At 40.4% G+C, this 19,951-nt stretch overlaps 1 protein-coding gene across 2 annotated transcripts; it reads left to right on the top strand.

Moving 5' to 3' along the window:
- The first annotated feature begins 1,869 nt into the window (after positions 1 to 1,869).
- Positions 1,870 to 19,245, top strand: LOC6559676 (protein apterous). 2 transcript variants are annotated; one of them, XM_001986572.2, is made up of 8 exons: positions 1,870 to 2,322; positions 4,797 to 5,008; positions 5,073 to 5,289; positions 6,138 to 6,277; positions 17,735 to 17,908; positions 17,985 to 18,241; positions 18,500 to 18,696; positions 18,780 to 19,245. In XM_001986572.2, exons 1-8 carry the CDS (start codon positions 2,284 to 2,286, stop codon positions 18,951 to 18,953), a joined length of 1,410 nt encoding a protein of 469 aa, XP_001986608.1. In that variant the 5' UTR covers positions 1,870 to 2,283; the 3' UTR covers positions 18,954 to 19,245. The 2 variants fall into 2 exon arrangements, with proteins under 2 accessions (XP_001986608.1, XP_043072248.1); XM_043216313.1 differs by lacking the exons at positions 17,735 to 17,908; positions 17,985 to 18,241; positions 18,500 to 18,696; positions 18,780 to 19,245 and adding an exon at positions 13,613 to 13,836.
- The last annotated feature ends 706 nt before the right edge of the window (positions 19,246 to 19,951 follow it).

Here is a 19,951-nt window from a genome sequence, read left to right as displayed (position 1 = left end):
CATAAAATGACCAAAGAAAAGAAAAAATCTAAATAAATACGACCTGCTCGATTTTCTTCAAACTTTTTATGCTTTTTGCACCAACAGCAACAGCAAGGAAGGAGGGCAGCCATAGAGGACCCAAGGCGAACGCACACACACACACACACAAACAAATACACGTATACATAACCCAATAACAACAACAACAACTACAACAACAACGACAAGCGACGTCTTCTTACTTGTGGCAGCCCAGCAGCGAACATCTTTTGCGAGCGAGCGAAAAATTCCTGTCATGGGGTCTCCAAGTGATGCCACAATCGGCGGCGACTGCTTCTGCCACCGCCGTTGTCGCTGCCGCTTCTGCTGCTGCTGCTGCTGTTGCTGTTGCTGTTGCATTATTCATGTTTGGCAGCCAGCCATCGTGCCCCCAACTCTCCAACAGCAGCGGGGCCAGCAGAAGCAGCAGGCAGCAGGCAGCCCAAGCATACAGAGTCAACATGCTGACTGACGACGACGACGACGACGACGACGACAACACCACGCCCTCAAACGGCACTCGTTGTGTGCGTGCGAGCGAGAAAGTCATACAAACACAAATCAGCTGAGAGCGCCGCCATTTGCTGCGTACAGCCAGCGAGAGAGCTGGTGAAATGAGAGAGCCAGTGTCAGTCAGACTGCTGGCGAGTGGAAGCGAGAGGCCGCTATAGGTGGTTGATTGTGGCTGCCACTGTTGTTGTTCTGCCGGAAAGAGCGTGCCTCTGAGTTGAGCTTGTGAATTCGCTGCAGGCACAAACACACAGTAAAACGCCGCTACGCTGACTGGTTGTCTGCGCGGATGTTTCGAATTCACTCGCAGCGCAACGCAACGCAACGCAACGGAACGAAAAGAGTCGAGTTTTTATTTCACGTTCACGTCGCTCAGTTTGAAATCGCGTGGCAACAACAACAGACGCCGATGATACGTCGCTCGGCTCGGCATTTTCGTTTGTTTTTTATAGTACAATAACAAACAACAACAACCACACAGTATATAAAACGTAAAAAAAAAACAACAACAAAATCCAAAATAAAATAACCGAATTGTATTGAATTGAGCCCGGCCCCGTCGTTTGGAGTTTGCCGCGGGCGTAACGTAACCTTTAACCTCGCTGATTACGCAGGCAACACTTGCACAGTTCGCCGTCGGTTTTGTGGATTCCTCGGGCTTGTCTGTTCGCAATTCGCACAAGACAACGCAAGGCAACTCAACACATAATAACAGAACTGAACAGAACATAACGGAACGGAACACAACATCAATATCAACATCAACAACAAGGAGAAGGCAGCAGCTGCGAGACAACCGTCCAAAGTCAAAGTCTTATTTAGTTATCACATTGAACACAAATACAATCGGTAATAAACAGAACATAACAGAACAGAACAGAGCATCCGCATCTCTAATGCCTTATCAGTAGCATTCATCTCTGGGGCTGCCGTAGGAACCACACAGAGACTGACCGAACTGACCCGAACCCGGACCGACCAAGTGGACCTTCTACCACTCAATTTTCGGAGTGGCATTCTCGCGCTGTCTCGTAAATTAATGTCATAAATTAATTTCGGGAACCTCTGGGACTGTCGTTGACATTGCAACCGGTGCTCTTCGGGAGTCTGAGACTGAGTCGGAATCCGTAGTCCGTGTCGGTTCAGGAGCGCGCGCGTCGACCGGCCTATAAAAGTCAAAGTCAACTTTACCTGCCAGCCGCCCAAAACAAGTCAAGTGTGTGTATTGTGTCTGTGAGTGTGTGTGCGTCACCTAAAATCCAAATGTTCCTTAAATTACCTTGAATCTGAAGCAAAAAAAATGAGAAGAAAATAAGAAAGTCAACAAATTATACATACATGCTTACGTATTTAGTGAAATAAATAAATCAATTAAAAAAAATTATATACGAGGAAGCTTCTTCGTTGACGACATCGGATCTGCTGGCCAAATTAAAAATAAAAGAGCTCATCGTAAAATGTTAAATCTATAAATCGATGTTCAAAGTGTTTTCTTGTTCGACAAACTCGCTCATAAATTCTGTTGATTATTTCGCAAAAGATTTGACACAACTAAAAAGCAACTCGTAGGCCAAACTTATTACTTATAAGCAAAAACGCACAATTTACTGGATTATCGGACCAAAACCATCACATTTTGCCTTGGGGCCAAACCAAGACCAATCAGGATACCAACAAAAATAACAACAAACATACTCCAGACAGATATCATCATCGTTGGAAATAGACCTCGTGTCATTCCAAAAGGCGCACATGGGCGTCTGCACCGAGGAGCGCCCTGTGATGCATTGGGTAAGCATCGATAACAACAAAATATCGATAAGTCGATAGACTGCTACAGTCCCACAGCTGACAGACTTATCCGAACCGTCAAGAAAAGTATCAAACAGCTCGACAAATTGATAGTTCAATTAATTGATAGGTTATCGAAAGTGACAGCATATCGATAATTCGATAAATTGCGAAGATAGCAATTTAGCAAGAACAACAAGAGCAACCATTACCTCATCTATAGACTGATCCGAACAGTCTTTGACAAATTCGTGAAACATTTTCACATTTGTATTCCAATCTACACAACAATTTTGAGTCAGCAGCCGCATCAGGTCTATGGGCGCTGATTAATTTTTGATTTATCTCTTGCTCGGGTTACAAATGTTATCAATGCCAGACCAAAAGCTGCGCTCCCAACAGACAGAGACACAGACAGCGGCGGCGACAGCGACGGCAAGAGCTACGCGCAATTGCCGCCATTGGCGATAAGGAGAACCCCCTTATGCATTTGGTTTAAATACAATTACAGAGAGACAACGCACAGATCTTGAATTGAGTTTCAGTTTTGTGTTGTTGTCATGCATCGATAGCTACGGCGATTCGAACAATCAGTTGAAAAGAACTTCAATTTATGATCTCAATATCAAAGAAATGTCGTATAGGAAAACTATTTTCACTCTCACAATTCGCTTATCGATTTGTATACTTAGTTTCCAATCCGTAAATCAATTGTACGTATACGCAATGTAAATCGAGCAACAAAATTGCAATTCGTAGAATAGCAGGCAGTAGCCAAATAAACATATGTAAGGCACAACAAACATATACAAGCGACAGCCGTAGATGATTTTCATATGATAAGCGCTTCTAATTATTAATCGGCTTAAACATGGGCCTTGACTAAAAACTTGAATTACAAAATAATCGTTGGTGAAAAAACACGCTTGATATTTTTCTGAAGCAACGAGATTAACATCCCAAACCTCATCGCTTTGTTGTTATTTTAAATTCAACGAGCAAAGTAAAAACTACACAACATCTTATATGAAGTAGCTATATTTGAATGTATCAAACTAATACAGCAGTGGAAAACGTTTTCAAAATACTAAATCAATAGCAGATGCAATGTTCAGAACATAAAAGTCCAAACGAATTTTGTTTCTTTAGGCAGAACTGTTCTTTTCATTTACAATATTTTGAAAGGAAGGTTTTATATTTCAAAAATCTGGCACGTGTTAGTTTATTCCTAATTCTACTACTTCTTAACACCAAATCTAGAACGCAAACATTTTTTGACTGTATTTTTATCTCTTGTTATTAAATAGATAGATAGATTTCATATCTTTTTCAGTTTTTTTCCGAGCATTACAAATTAATCCCACAATTAAAAAACAGTTTCCTTAGAAAGATTTAGATGTATTACATGTATTGTCCTGCCTAGTTGCCGTTGTTGTTACATTTCCACCCTCTTTGACCACGCTGCAGGCTGCAAATCAAGTCATCATGTTGCACAAAAACACAGTTGCCATAAAAATGTGGTTATGCCATGTCAGTTGGGGATTATGTGTAGTTGAGCTATATTTGCCAGGCTGAAATGGTGAAATATCGAAACAAAAATGGTAGACAGAAATGTGTGTTGCCCCCAAAGGTAATGTGCCCAAAACAGAGAAAATACAGTCAAAAAAAAAAAATACATCAAAATGCTTGTACTTTTCACAGAGGCAGCAAAACGGTTGGCTGCCAAAACGCAAAATGCACAAGTGAAGTGAAGTTTTGGTATTTTTTTCTTTTATTTTGTTGGGAAAAACCTGTCATCCTTCCAAGTTACGCAGCCAAACAGTTGAAATCTATTTTCAACTAATTAATCAAAAAATAAGTAAACTGGAGCATCGATGATATGTAGCGAGTCGCAACATAAAGAAACAAATACTTATATACATAGTATATGTATATATATATATTCTATATATATATCTATGAATGTACCAGTGTAATTCGTCTGTTAGCAATGTGCGACAAGATGTCTGTGCTCCGCTTCGTACTCGAAAAAATATTGTACACCATATTATATGGTCTGTTGTTTTCTGTGCTTTTTGTATTTATATATATATATATATATATATATAATTTTTTTCAATGAACGCCTGGGCATGGTTGTTGCCTTTCGGGCATCATCTGTCGCTGCTGGGTTTCCCTCACATGTTCGTAGTCTTCAAATGTCGCGCAACGTTTTCTTGGAAAAAATACACGCAAAAGTTGCCTAATTGTAATTAACTTTTGCAGTTGCATTCGCCGCCATTGAAAATTTCATGCATCATTTTGTGTTCAGGCACATCCTTTGAAATTTGTGAACAAATTTCAGAGCTGAGTGACACGGCAATGATCCGACTCGGCCGCGAAACTCCATTTTGAACTGTCTTTCTCTCATTTCCCGCCTCTTATGAAGCCCGCCTTATTAAAATTAGCATATTTCTTCTTGTTGGAATTTGCAGCAGCAGAGCGCAAGATTTCTTGGGCCCGGCGCAAGGGAGAAAAGTCCAACACCACCTGTAGCACATCAAGGGAGCAATCAATGCGGCAGTGCTGCAGGTGCAAATAACAATCATTCATTGTTTCGCACATGCTCCACATCCTCGTGCCCAGATATTTGTGATCACAGTACAAAGCCATTTGGCAATGCATACGGCAGCGAGTCATATAGAAGGTAAATTATACACTAACTGCCCGATACCCATGCTAACAATTATTAAGTCCGCTCCCTCTCACAGCTATGAGACCGCCGATCGCGCCACATTCGAAGACTCGGCAGCTAAATTCTCAATTAGCCGCAGTCGCACGGATTGCACGGAGGTCAGTGACGAGACCACATCGGGCATATCATTTAAAACGGAGCCCTTTGGACCACCCAGCAGCCCCGAATCCACCAACGATAGCAAAGTAACCCGCAATCCAGACGATTGCGCCGGCTGCGGCAGACAAATACAGGTAAGCTGCGAGTTGTCCTTTAATCAAGGAAATGCCGTCGCGACAGCATGGAAAATAAAACCCAAGAGTTATTTATAATACGAGGAAAACTATGTAGTCGATTACCTGAAATTGATGTAGTCGATTGCATGAGCTATTTAGCTGAAATGGTTGATATTAAAAAATATTATAAAAAATTCAATAGGTAATTTAGATGAGTGTATGAGCTGTAAGAGCTGTAGTTTGTCATAACCATCTTTTGAAAATTATAATTGTATGTAATTAGCTTAAATGGGAACCATAAAAGTTAGCGAATTTTTTAAAAGCTTTTATTAAAATGTTTATTTCAAAGTGTAGTTAAAAGTTGCTTTGAAACAAAAATAAATATTATTTATTTTAAACTTTATAGTTAATAAAGAAATATACTGTTTTTTCATAACCTATGTAATGAAAATTTAATATTTCTATGAATGAAAGGCTTAGTACAAATATTTCCTCTCAGAACTGAAAGGGTATCCAAATGTTATTGAAAAATAGACAGAAATAAGACAGGAATTTTTAACAACAATAATTTTATTAATTTTTATCATTGGTTAAATAAGAATAGTTTTAAATTATGAGGCAAAGGCTTTTCACTGTAGCACATATTTGAATATATTTTTAATGGCATTTTAGCACAAAAATAATAATAAAATAATAATATAAATTTAATTAATTTAACAAACCTGCCGGCAGATATATTTTTAATCAACCGATCAGAAAAACCTTTAGATTGGCATGCAATAATAATAATAATAATAATAAATGGAAATGGAAATGGAAATAAGAGAAGTGCATCCGTCATTTATTGTATTGATGCTTTATTGCAGGATCGTTTCTACCTCTCCGCTGTGGAAAAACGCTGGCACGCCAGCTGCTTGCAGTGCTATGCATGTCGTCAGCCGCTGGAACGGGAATCCTCATGTTACTCACGTGATGGCAACATTTATTGCAAAAACGATTATTATAGGTAAGTCGTACTTAAGTCCGAATGCCAATTTCACTCAGACTCTAATGTTATGGTTCAGCCCAAAGCTTCTGGGAAGCATATAGGGGTTTAGGGCCAGCGGGCTTAGCGGCAACTGGGGGTCGTCGGATGAATCAGATAAAGCCTCGAACTGCATGCCAAGACATTGACTAGAAAATGATTGCCAAACACGCAAATGAAATATTTATGCATGCATTGTTTTGCACCACTGTGCGAAGGCTACACTCGATTGTGTTGGTGATGGTGATGGTGATGGTGACGGTGACGGTGACGGCAAGAAGCAGACCGCGACCGCAACGAAGACACCACAGTGGCAGCTCCTCCAGCAACACCAACACCAACACTAACCATAGCCACCTCCACTGCCTGCCCTTGTGCCTGCCAAGCTTTTGACGGAGCTCCGCCTGGCTGAATGGGCCTGCGTGTGTTCTGCTGCTTGCATTCCCAATCCGCGTTGTTTCTCAAGAACGCGACTTGAACGCTCGCTCACCTCGCTGCCGCACGCTAGACTCGCAACTTGCAGTTGCAGTTGCAATTGCAGTTGCAGAAGCGGTGCCAGAGAATCAAAGCCACGTTGCAGTTGCTTTTTTCAGGTTGACACTCGCGCTTGGGTGGGTGCTGCTAGCTAGGAAGCTGTTGCCACCACTGCTGCTGCAGTGCACTGCGATTTCACGCGCCGCAACAAACACGCGAGATTAAACCAACAACAACAACTGAAGTCAATAGGGCAACTGCTGTCTAGTCTCGCAGATACCCTGTACAATACACCGAATCGCTCACCTTTAGTACTTATTTACAAAAAAAATATGAGTCCTTTTCAACTTTTGAGCTTCATATTCATAAAAAGATATTTAGGGGATAAAATTCAAATTCAAATGGGGTCTTCTAAAAACCCAGAAATAATTTGTCTATGCTTTATATAAAATGAATATGCTAAAATTATATTTGTGTAAAGGAAGCTAACCTGCTAGGGCTATATCTGTATAGGACGGCCTGTCATCCTGACAAGGAATAAATATTTATATTTATAATTTATAGGTATTGGATACGCCCTTGTCTGTTATCAGCTTGTCGTCCTGCCAGTGAATTGATGTGCGGAAATGCTTCTTTCTGCCTGTTTAACATATTTGCATAGCTTCAGTATACCCATTTTATTTAATTGAAAGTTTTGCAGGGTATTAAAAACAGAGACAGCAGCGGCATTAACAAAATGAAAACAGGTTATAATTATACAAAATTTTTAACTTACACACACACACACGCACAGACGAAGAAGTGGCTTTTACAATTGTGCACAGCAACGCCTACAATTTGTTGGGGCATGGCAATTAAAGCTGCAACTGTTGTTCACAAGCTGCACGCTGCTAGTCAAAAAGTTTTCTAGCGGCCACAACACCTGCCAGCAGCCACTGCGTAAATCAAAAACTTTATCATTCATGCGGTCCTAAAGAAAAGAGAGAAGAAGAAACAGCATAGCTACATGAATTTTCAACTTGCTGCTCGAACGCACCATAAATCCAATGCAAGTCACGCTCGTCACTCGTATTTCCTCTCAAATGATTCTTGTGACATTTATTACCGCTCCATATTTCAAAATATATACGCAGTCGCAGTGGCAGCCGCAGTCGCAGTCGCAGATAGCGGAATCGGAGTAGCAGTCGCAGATCGGATGATGATGCTGCATGCTGCATGCCGCATGCTGCATGCCGTATGGTGTCTGATCCCCCTGGATGGCAGCGCGACGCAACCGCTTCGCTCCGCTTCCAATACACACACACACATACGCATATACGCACATACAAATACCCTGGCAGCGTGGTGCATGGGGCATGGGGATGCGCTTGGCGGCCGCCATGTCATGTCATACACAGTCCAATCCACAATCCATTCCGCCGTAATGTTTCATTTCGTTTCATTCCGCCGGCAACTTAGCTGCTAGGCATTATCAATCAAATCAAAAGCAAGCCCGATTCCCCTCTCTTCCCATCCCCATCACCCCCCGCCCCCTCCCCACAACTCCCCCAACCCCCCATTGGCTGGCCCCTATGACAACGACATTCTTTGTTGATTTATAGAGCTGATGTCAAATATGACAACGCCGAGTCGACAAAGTTGAGTTGGGGGAAACAGGCCAAAATTTATGCCCTATGCACCGTTAACTCTATGGGGACAAAACTTGTGGGTGTACGCGAAACTCTCTACACATGAAAAATCATCAACGCATCAGTGCAATAAATTCATGTTTTGTTAAATTGAAAACGAGGCGATTGTATTCATTTCAAAAAACAAAAATAAAAAATCCAAGAGAAAAGAGTTTAGTTCAGTGTGCCAAAGATTAAATGCTCATGTATATTTATATATATATATATATATATATATATATATATACTTCAGATTCTGGGGATTTCCAGATTTGAGTTCATAAATTGTGAATTCATTATTTCAATACGTAAAAGTTGCTTATATGCGAATTCAATTCTCGTCAGAATGTTTCTATGTTTGTATTTTAAGAGCATACTTAAAATTCAAATTGCATCAAGAAACCATTTCTATAGAACTTTTTTTAATCAAGTATAAATTACTAAAACTCTTATGATGCGTAAGATTTATTTATACTAGTTTAAAATCCATTTTGAGTACTGAGAGAAAGCTAACTCGATAGGAGAGAAATTTACTGTTTTGGGTTTGCTTAGTTGGTTCAACACAATATTTTTTTCAGATTATATAGATTTATTAAATTGATTTTATGTGTTACAGTAAAATGTATAAGAGTAGTCATATACATTATGCACATAATATATACAAACAAAAATAAAAATATTTTCCTGCACGCATTATAAGCATTTCAAGCCAAATGATGAAGCTCTTCGCAAAATTATATAAAATCAAAACCAAAATCATGTCAACATACAAATATTGATTTTATATTGTATCCTTATATAAACACATTCAAGTCTTTATCAATTGAAAAGAAGTCTCAGAATTTATTGACAGCTTAATTATGTATTACAAAATACTTCAATAGAGTTCCATAGAAATTGTTGCGTTTTTTTTTCATTTTTCCATAGAATTTGTGTATATGTGTACGGTCAGCACAGGTCAACAGTAATTATTACAATACAACTAATACCACACATATACACAAAGTAACAGATATATACATGTTTAATTATTGCTAAGTATTTCATTTTAATGCGATTTCTTGTTAATAGTTTCCCCCATCCTACCAAAGAATTTTCCAAATGTTTAACATTTTGATACATATTTATAAATGATTGATTACATAAAATATTTTTAGAAAAAAATCCATATTTTATTTGAGGAGTACAAGTTTTATTTCTGGAATTATATATTGGCAACTGACTGAAAAGCATTACCAGCTCCTGTTATTTTAGGCAGACTATCTACAAAGCTGGATTGTAAGTGTATTGAGTCCCTATGTCAAAGAGTCAAAAAAAGGGCTTGAAAGATAATAAGTCGTTGGAAATAATTTTAAAATTTGTAATATACAATAAAAACTGTATGCAATAAACACAACTCACAACACTAAAAAAGGAGAAGCGCTGTAAAAACTGACTTTTTATGCTAAAAAAAAGCCCAAGCTAGTTAAAAGTGCTCTCAGCCAGTGTTTATACTATGGAAATGTTTGGAAAAATGCTAAAATCTTATAAGCGAAAACTAAATGACTTACTATACACACAGAGAATAATGTTAATTAAAATCTAGATTTTACTCAACAACGTTCACTTTTGTTTCTATGTTTTATTCTTATTATAATTAGTTTTTCACCCTGTCTGTGGGTTGACCTTCGCCTGCCGATTGAGAACCAGCTATGAGCCACAGTCTTAGCTAGTCTTTAGCAAATTTGTTTGTGGTATGCAATGGCAAAATCCACAGATTTTGATGGCAATAAACTGAAAACAAAGCATCTGATAAGCACTAAAACACATGTCACATAGTCTGCCGTCGCTACTGCACCGTTTGTTGCGACCATTTTAGATTTAAACTACACTCAACATATACCGATATATATATATATATATGTATGTACCCCATTCCAGTTTTTGTAGCTCCAATCGGGCCATCAAAACATATGTTTGCCACCGCCGCAACGGTGTTAACTATATATGTATATGAATGTATGTGTGTCTGCCTCTTTGGGCCTGCTCATAATTTTGTTGTTTAGTTTTTAAGCTCGCAAAGCAAATAATTGGATTGTTGTGGATTACATTGAGACCGAGTCGCTGTTGCACTTGCCCCTCTGCATGCTATTGTTGTTGTTGTTGTTGTTGCTTTTCCTGACGCTGACGCTGTTGCTGGTGATTTTTTTCCCCCAGCACTCGTTGACATTTTACAATCAGGCAATGTACCTGTTTCGGTCGGCAATTCTTGTTTCGATGCCAACAGCAAAAAAATAAAAATAAAAAAAAAACAGAACAGAAAAACGACCAGGGAAGAGAAGAGAAGAAATAAAAATTGTTGGCTGTCACCTCGTTTCTGCATATTTCGTGGCCGTCCTGCAGCGACAACGTCATAAAAGTCCAAGCAATCCAAAACTGAACTCAACTCAACCCAACGGAGCTCCGAGCTCTTATCTATCATGATGATGTTGCGCTGATGGCATAGCGGATAAGCCGCTAGCAGTGCAACAGCAGCCAAAGGGTAGCTGCAACTGGGGCTTTATCATGGCAGCATCTTAATACACACACATACATAGAGTACAGTGGATAGATACTCATGCTAGCCCAAGCCTGAGTGTCATAATTTTTATGTAGCAGTCGCAGTCGCTGTCGCTGTCGCCGACTCCAATTCTTAGCCACGACCCATTGAGGCATATTGCTGATTGGCTTCGTTATCAGAGCGCAGTGAATGCCCAAAATGAAGGAAAAGATATGTATGTATGTTGAGGAAAAAATAAAATCGTAAAATAAAATAAAATGCGTTTGCAGCGCCGCGCGAAATGTCTTAATCAGCGTCTAGAAAAACACAGGCAGGCAGTGAGGGTAGAAAAAAAGGGTAAAGCAGCGTTCACGTTGACCACGGGTTGACCGAAGCCTGTGGTAAAAGTTTGGCATAAAATGTTTACAGTTTGGAAAGTCAGCGAAGCGCGTCCATTTAATTGTGGCCAACGAGTGGCTAAGATACTCGAGCACCAAATTTATGGCCAGCCTGAAAACGCGCGTTATGCAATAAAATAATTTCTTCTTGCTCCTCCAAGTAGAAGAAAAAGCTGAAGAGTAAGCAGCAGTAGCAGAAGCGCAGTCCATGCGAAAAATCATAGAAAATATACAGAATTCATTAAGCAAACAGCGCAAAAAATAAAATGAGAAAAAAAAAAACGAAATTGAACAATCAGAAAAGCCCACAAAACAGACGTAGACGAGTTAAACAACCGAACAGTTTAACGATTCTATCTCACGACGTTTTTTATGTTCACCTAGTTCCATCCTCCATCCCCCCTCCTTATTCCGTTCGCTGTTTGCTGCAGCAGCAGCAGACACTTCACTCTCTGTGGCATCATCAAAAACTTGAGCAATGTGAAGGCACTACATAGGAGGCACCGAAACCGGGGAGAACCGCACAACAAAAAAAAAAAAAAAAAAAGAGGCTGAGAAAAAAGCGCAGTATTTATTTTTTATGAGCACTTGTCAGCGATCCCATGTAGCGCCGTCGTCAGCACCCAAGCACCCGAGCACCCAGTACCCACTCTCAGAGATGGCATACTAAAACCAACATACAATGGCTGAGAATGGGCAAATTTGTGTTCAGAAATATTAAGCTCGGATTAAATAACTATTATCAGAAGAAAGAAAAATGCACATAATAATTACAAAATATGCAACAAATATGTATTTAAAATATGGAAAATTTGCTTACAAAGTATTTGAGCAGAACGGCAAAAGGAAGATCTACAATAATTAAGAATAGTATCGAAAATAATTTGTGGCAAAGATCGAGTTATTATGAAATCTACTTTGAACTCAAGCAGAAAAGTGGTTTGCTGTAAAATCTGAACTTAAGATATATAAATTCCTGCAGTAATTACAAACTGGTAATGAATTTAAATGTTGTGATAGCTTCTAAGAGAATGTGACAAATCTTTTCTTCTAGAATGCCCAGAAACAAGACTCTCAATTGGCCAAAAATTTGGTATTCCTTTTTAAATATAATCTACATAGAATGGAAGAAGTCGTTTTGTATCTTAAGCCATAGTTATTCAATTGAAGTGCCTTCAGTCCAAAATGAATTTCAAAGAAACATTAAAATTACATTTATTCTTCAGCTAGCAAGAAAGTATTAACATTTATAAGAACTCATTCAATTGTATTCTTATTACATCAGTTTTCTTCAGAAATATGTAGATAACTGCTTCCAAAATTTGATGAACTAAGATTAAGACTTTCCCTGCCAACGAAATGAACTCATTCATTACCACTTACTTAGCCACCTGAGTTTTGTTTTTTCTTATTTTAATACGATTGTGATCCACAGTTATCTTGCTGATGACGGTGGTTGCTCACTGCAGCGTTTAGACCAAGTTGCATCGCTGGCCGCTCGCTTCGCTGCTCAATGGTTTAACCCTTGTCTATCTCTTTCTAGCCCTTGACCAGAGAAACAAAAAAAAAAAAAAAAAAAACACCAGCGGCGCGATAATTAAAATGTTTAATGGGCATCTTAAAAATCATTTTACGCCGAATTTATGCGAGAGCGCATTGAAACAGCCGACACTTAAGATACCAAAACAGAAACAGCCGCCACAGGAACTAAAAGAAACTAAAAACTTAACCGAATGTCGAATACTGCTGTTAACAATGGGGCGCTAATCTAATCAGCAAAACTATAAAAATTATACATGCAATTTCAGTGAGCATGATGCGGTTCTTGGAAGCCGGAAGAGTCATATTAAAGAACGTTTAAGCATTTAAATTCAAATTCAAATGTAAATGTAAATGTAAATGAAACTATTTGGAATCATGTCTTTTGAGAAATTATCGCACTTTAACGGTTAATCGTGTGAGTGGAGGTTATGTTGCTCATTGAGGTTATGTTGCCAGTGCAAAGTGGGTTTCCAATGCGGTTTAACACTAATCCCTTATGCTCTACATGAACACATCCGACAAAAAGACAGCAATACAAACTAATTTTCCAGCACATTTAACATGTAAAAAAGGAAAACACACAAATCTCAAACAAAAACCAAAACTTGTCGCGCTGCATTTTTTTTTTAGGGTCACAGTCAAAACAAAACCAAAACACAACACTCAAAAAAAAAAAAAAGAACTCTTCTTAATGCAAATAATTATTGTATATGTTTAGGCAGGCATTCAGCACATGGGCAGAGCCTAGAATCGAATTAACGCCATGGGACGTCCGACGGGGTTTTGGCCGTGTTTCGCTCTCACGAAATCCGGACCAGACCAAACACATACAAATATTTTATTTTCAACTACGAACGGGGTGGCGTCTGGGAAATCCGTTTTGCAAGCACCGGTCGATGTAGCAGTTGTTGTTCTTGTTGTTTTTGTTGCAGCATGTATAGTTTGTATGTAATCGGAAGAGCCGGCCACAGCGGGTGGCACTCAAAAAAAAAAAAAAAACAAATCGAGCGCCGGGCGCACACAGCTCAAAAATGCAATCCCTCCGTGCGTTACAAATGCTCTCACGTTACAAAACGTGGCCGACGATACTCATACCCCAGCGGTTAGTATGCTGCAACCGGTGCATCAACGACAAGAACAACAATCAGGACCCCCTTCAACAGCAGCCGCCGCCGCTGTCGCTGTCGCTGCCACACGACGGTTTACACTTCAACGTACATACGCACTCTGAACTCTACACCCTGTGTCCTGCCGTATGCGTTTCCGCCTTCAAAAACATACGGACCCTATTCACGTTGTTTCTGATGCCCATCGGGCCACCGGTACTCATCGAGCTATTCATGGAGTGGCCGCCAAGTGGCCCGAGTGGCAATGCCGCGCGCCACTTAGCCACGATTTCGATGTCTGTTATCAGCCACGTCTAAGTTGCAACTTGCAACCACCACCCTAACGCAAGGCTAACTAACCCACCAGCCAGCCAGCCAGCCCACCATCCACACTCGAACTTATCTATTTGCGACATCAGAGGCCGAAAAACTTGACTTTTTACTGTTTTGCGCCGTGTGACAGCAACAAAGGAACAACAAGAAACAAGATAAAATGTTGTTAACTCTTTGAGTTGACGAAGCTTCAAATACACTTGCCATCATTTAGCACACGATCCCATATATGTATATTCAAATATGTATATTATACATCTCTATTTATATGCAATAAATCATTGTTTATTATGCATATGTATCGTTGTCAGATGCTGATTGGTTTTCTGCTTGAATATTGACAGCTTTATGATGCTGTCAATTAATATATTTGACTTGGAATGAACTCGGTTCTCGACGAATAAAAACTTATCATAAGAGCTTTACGATATAATAGTTAAATATTATGAGCAAAGTAACACTTGTCAGTTTGACCACAAAATCATTAAAAGCCAGAAGTGGTTTATACAAGAAATCAAAATTGGACATCTAACGATGTTGACAAGCAAGAATACATCAATTTGGACTTTCATGAAGAAACATTAGTTTGTTAGACAATAGCTCTATTATCGACCGGTGCTAATTTTAACAAGCTGCATCAAAAAGATGCACGGTTGCAAATTTGCATTAAAACTTCTTTTGAACTGAAAGCACTCTCGCAAATCAGATACATAAACAGATGAAAAGACATGGATATATCTTATATACCATGTTTTACTGATCAAAAATATATACAAATGATTATTACCTGTTTTAATGTGTTACACATTTCTTGAATTAATCCAAATGCTCAAATTCCGCAAGGGTATTAATGTAAGTATGAACACAGGCATACTCTCTCAGACCATAGTCATGGCTATCAGGCGAAATCTGCATCTGCGGCAGCTGCTGATGCTGATGCTGCTGCTGATGCTGCTGCTGCTGATGCTGCTGATGCTGCTGTTGATGCTGTAGCTGATGCGGATGCTGCTGCTCACATGTGTCGTAGCTTCGCACGCTTCAAGTGGGCAACGCCTCCGAAACAAGTGCAGGACAACAACAATAACAACAACAGCAACAGCAACAGCAGCAGCAACAACAAAAACAAGGTTGAACGATGCGGTTAACCCAGGCAGTCAGCCGGGTTTTTGGGATCGGTTCGGTTTTTGGCTCGGGTCGGGATTGATGTGCGCTATGTGCTGGGAAGTAGACGTCGCACTGCAGCCGGTTCGGCCGAGCTGGGGCAACAGTCACAACCACAGTCACAGCCAGAAGCCAGAACAGCGACAGTAACAACAACAACACGTCACAGAAATGACATTGAGGCTGCGGTTTAAGCCGGGAGCAACCCAGTGTGTCCAGGCCGAGTGTGTGTATTTAGGTATACATATATATGTGTGTGTGTGTGTGTATTTGTGTGTGAGAGTATCAGATTTCGAGCGCTCGAAAACATAATCATATATTAGGCGTTGTCACTTTGACATTTCGCCTGCTCTTTTACATGGCAATAATCATAATTCATTTTTCTCTCGCTCTCTCTCTCGCCTCCGTTCCGTGTGGTAAGCAAGGCGCAAAAGGGGGCGTGGCAGTTTGGTGGTAGACGTCAGGGATGTAAGGGAGGGGGAAGATGTGGGGCCCTCTCTTACTTAAAATAAAGTGCCCACGAAATGAAGGCATCGCCTGGGCCTGTTGTTGTCTTGAAACAGTTTTATGAGTTGGTAGCCAGGCACAGCGTCGCCGTCGCCGTCGTCGTCGCCGTCGCATGATGTTGACGCTGCCTGCATTCATGTTTAATATTATTTATGGGGCTTACGTCTTGGCGGCACAAGGTACTATCTACCATACAGTGAAAGATCGAGTGAGAGTCTCCGACGGCAGACAAGGCGAATGTGAATGTGACAAAAATCTCGGCGTCACATCCCAAATAATTTTCAACGAAATGCGCGAATGGGAAATGAAAATGGAGCTGAGGGCTTGAGTGCGCTATATAGTAAATATGATAAATTTATATGGAATTGTTTTAGTTTGTGTATTTAGTCTGTTTGCCGGCATTTTATTTTTGCCCAGCATTTCGACAGCGCGGCAACCAACGACGACAAAATGTGAGAATGAGTCTGTTGAGCGAAGTTGAAGTGAAATGCGCCAATTATTTTGATTAATGTCAAAGAAATCGCGTGTCTCGTGCATTTGATGTTTCCCCCTCCAATTTGATGTCCACCTCACCCCCTCGCTCTGTCGCACTTCCATGTCTGGAAAATGCCTGTGCACCCGTACAGGGTCATCATTATTTGGCACGAAACCGAATTAACGAACGAATGAACGAACGAATGAGTGAACGAACGATCGAATGAACGAATCCACCCAATGATTATGATTGATGCTGGTAATCTTTGATCTGTCATTTCGCAAAAGTGAAAACAGTAGCCAACGGTCCAAAGCGATGCTCTGACGGATGACTCTGGAGACCGACGATGAGTGGGCGTTTTGTTAACCGCTTCAGTGTGCCTTTGGGTCCAGAGTCTAGACTCTTAGAGATCTCGTTTGCCGAGGGCGATGATTGCACAGACAGTAGCTCAGAGCTGTTTCCTGCCCCGCAAAACATGTTATTAGTTCAGAGGCCATAATTTTGTCTGGTCAGCTTAAGATTATTGCCTGCACACCCATACAAATATTATATGTGCATCTGTATATATTGAGGCTTTCGATTTTTATTATCATCATGCCATATAATTGTGAGCAGTTCAAACCAAAGTTAAGAATTCTTGGGGCTGCTGTGTGCAATCATTTGACTTTGCTATTTACATACGTTTTCTAAAAAGAACCAAGATCATTGCACTCGAAATCATCAGATTGTAGAGTCCTCTGTTTTTGGTATTATATTGGCTACAAATTTGGAGAATCCAGTGTCCAGAATCTCACCTAAAATATGATTAACTTTATCTTAATCCAACAAATCAATTAGCTTTGTGGCTGTAGTACAAGGAAAGCAAGCGGTTCTTCTCTTGTATAAAAAGTATTTATTATACGTTTAACAGACATATTATATATATATTGTAAAACAGATCCATTTGAATTTACCTTTTCTTAAATTTTCAAATTTTAAAACAACAATTACTCCATATCATCATCGGCAAGCTCTTCTTTTTTACTTACGCAACTTAAAAATATATATTTCTCATTTTATCTAAATATATACTCATCATATGTTTTTTGTATGGGTTGCATTGAGTGAGGTACTACTGTATTTTTATATTATTTTCTCGATTATGCCTTGATGGACAAGATGCTGTTCAATTAATAAATTTAAAATTTATTGGATGACGAGAGAAAAACAATTTTAGATACAAATATGTTTAACATGCTCTTTAAAATTTGACTTGCAGTTTTTTTGGTACTCGCCGCTGTTCCCGCTGCCTGGCCTCTATTAGCTCCAACGAGCTGGTGATGCGCGCCCGCAACCTGGTCTTTCACGTCAACTGCTTCTGCTGCACGGTCTGCCACACGCCGCTCACCAAGGGTGATCAGTATGGCATCATCGATGCGCTCATCTATTGCAGGTGTGTTTTGTCAGACTAATGACTTCTTGGTCTATGCATATAACTGATGGAATGATTTTTCTTTGATCGTTCACAGAACTCACTATAGCATAGCGAGGGAGGGAGATGCCGCCTCGTCGAGCATGAGCGCCACATATCCGTATAGCACACAGTTTGGATCGCCGCACAATGACTCGTCGAGTCCTCAGTCGGATCCCAGTCGTAGTATTGTTCCTACGGGCATCTTTGTGCCCACATCGCATGTCATCACCGGACTGCCGCAGCCGGCGCGTCAAAAGGGCAGACCGCGCAAGCGCAAACCCAAGGATATTGAGGCGTTCACCGCGAATATAGGTGGGTTGTAAATACCAATGTGGCCATAAAAACCAAGCAGCAACAGCAGCATCAGCGGCAGCATGTGGTTTGTGCCTTTATAGCCTGGTGGCTGAGTCTCCTCCGGACTGGCGCCAGTGCAGCGGACTTATTCCTTCGGTTTTTTGTTTTGTTTTGTTTTTTATGTGCCACGCATAAAAGCTGCTTGTTGGTGTCATAAAACTTGTGCAGAGCTCTAAAAGTCAAGAATAACAAGTAAAGTTTTTGGATTGCTTGCAGATCTCAACACGGAATATGTGGACTTTGGGCGCGGCTCGCACATGAGCGCCTCGTCGCGGACCAAGCGAATGCGCACCTCGTTCAAGCATCATCAGCTGCGCACCATGAAGTCCTATTTTGCAATCAATCACAATCCCGATGCCAAGGATCTGAAGCAATTGTCACAGAAAACGGGTTTACCAAAGAGAGTCCTGCAGGTGAGGAGGAGGCCAACTGGCAACTGGCAACTGCCAACTGACAAGTCAATCAGAATTTAATGTGTGTTCTTCCCTCCGGCCAGGTTTGGTTTCAGAATGCTCGAGCCAAGTGGCGTCGCATGATGATGAAGCAGGATGGCAGCGGCATGATGGAGAAGGGCGATGGCACTTTGGATCTGGACAGCATTTCGGTGCACAGTCCGTCATCGTTTATGCTGGGCGGTGCAAACAGCACGCCGCCCCACAATCTCGACTAACAGCTGCTCAGGGAGCACCAGAATGCCACCACAAATAAATCCAGCAATGCAGACACAGACTCGGGTAGCGCCGCCGCCGACGCTGCTGCTACTGCTGCAGCAGCCTACGCAATTGAGTTGCAACTGCTGCAGTCAAGTGGCAATGGACGCTGCTCGCCGGCGCTGCTTTCGTTGGCGGACCTGTTGAATGGCAGTGACGATTAGCTTGTACTTGAATCAAATACTCAAAACTCCATACAACACATGCACACACACACACACACACACACATACACACACGCACACACACACATACACACACACATACACACACACACACACACACACATACACATGCGCACACATCGCGACGCCTAGAGAATGTTGTTAGCCGAGAGCTGCCCCAGTGTGGTAGCTGTTGCATTAAGTATTTTTGTAGTTGCTTCTAGCCCATTGCCAGCACATCAGATTTCAGATTTCAAACTCACCTTGACTGGGATGGCGGAGTTGCAGAACTCATGCAAGGTTTTCTTCTTCTTCGTATTGCATCTGTAGTTTATCTTTTTTGTGACAGAGATCAGATCTTACGCACCACCAACCCAAAATGTTGTTTCTATTTCAATCGTTCATTTGTAAATATGTACTAGAACCTTAGTAATTGCGCTTACCAGAATATTGTTAATACTTACATATATATATATATATACAGATATATTATATGTATATGAATATGCGTATATACATATGTATATGTACTATATCTAGCATACACTTTAAATAAACAAATCTAATATATAAATTTAATATTTATTGCCCAAATTACATAGTTAGAGATGAATTTAGTTTAACGAAGCGCTCTATATGATATACATATATATGTCGTAGTATTACGGTAATTTACTTGCTTCGCAAAAAAAAAAGGGAAAACAAAAAATAAATAATTAACGAGATGCTAAATAAGATGATCCAAGTTATGATGAGCAATGGAAATGCAATTGAAGCAAAGTGAATAACAGAAA

The sequence above is a fragment of the Drosophila grimshawi genome, unplaced genomic scaffold, assembly GCF_018153295.1.
Source record: "Drosophila grimshawi isolate 15287-2541.00 unplaced genomic scaffold, ASM1815329v1 contig_1367, whole genome shotgun sequence".
Lineage (NCBI taxonomy): Eukaryota > Metazoa > Arthropoda > Insecta > Diptera > Drosophilidae > Drosophila > Drosophila grimshawi.
The sequence above is the reverse complement of the archived record's forward strand: the minus strand, read 5'-3'. Positions and strand labels throughout refer to the sequence as shown.

What these genes read in the sequence shown, in the direction of transcription:
- LOC6559676 (XM_001986572.2), top strand. Translation starts at nt 2,284, where the DNA reads ATGGGCGTCTGCACCGAGGAGCGCCCTGTGATGCATTGG. An exon ending in GATGCGCTCATCTATTGCAG is followed by an intron (nt 17,909 to 17,984) that starts GTGTGTTTTGTC and finishes GATCGTTCACAG; the next exon opens with AACTCACTATAGCATAGCGA. An exon ending in TACCAAAGAGAGTCCTGCAG is followed by an intron (nt 18,697 to 18,779) that starts GTGAGGAGGAGG and finishes CCCTCCGGCCAG; the next exon opens with GTTTGGTTTCAGAATGCTCG.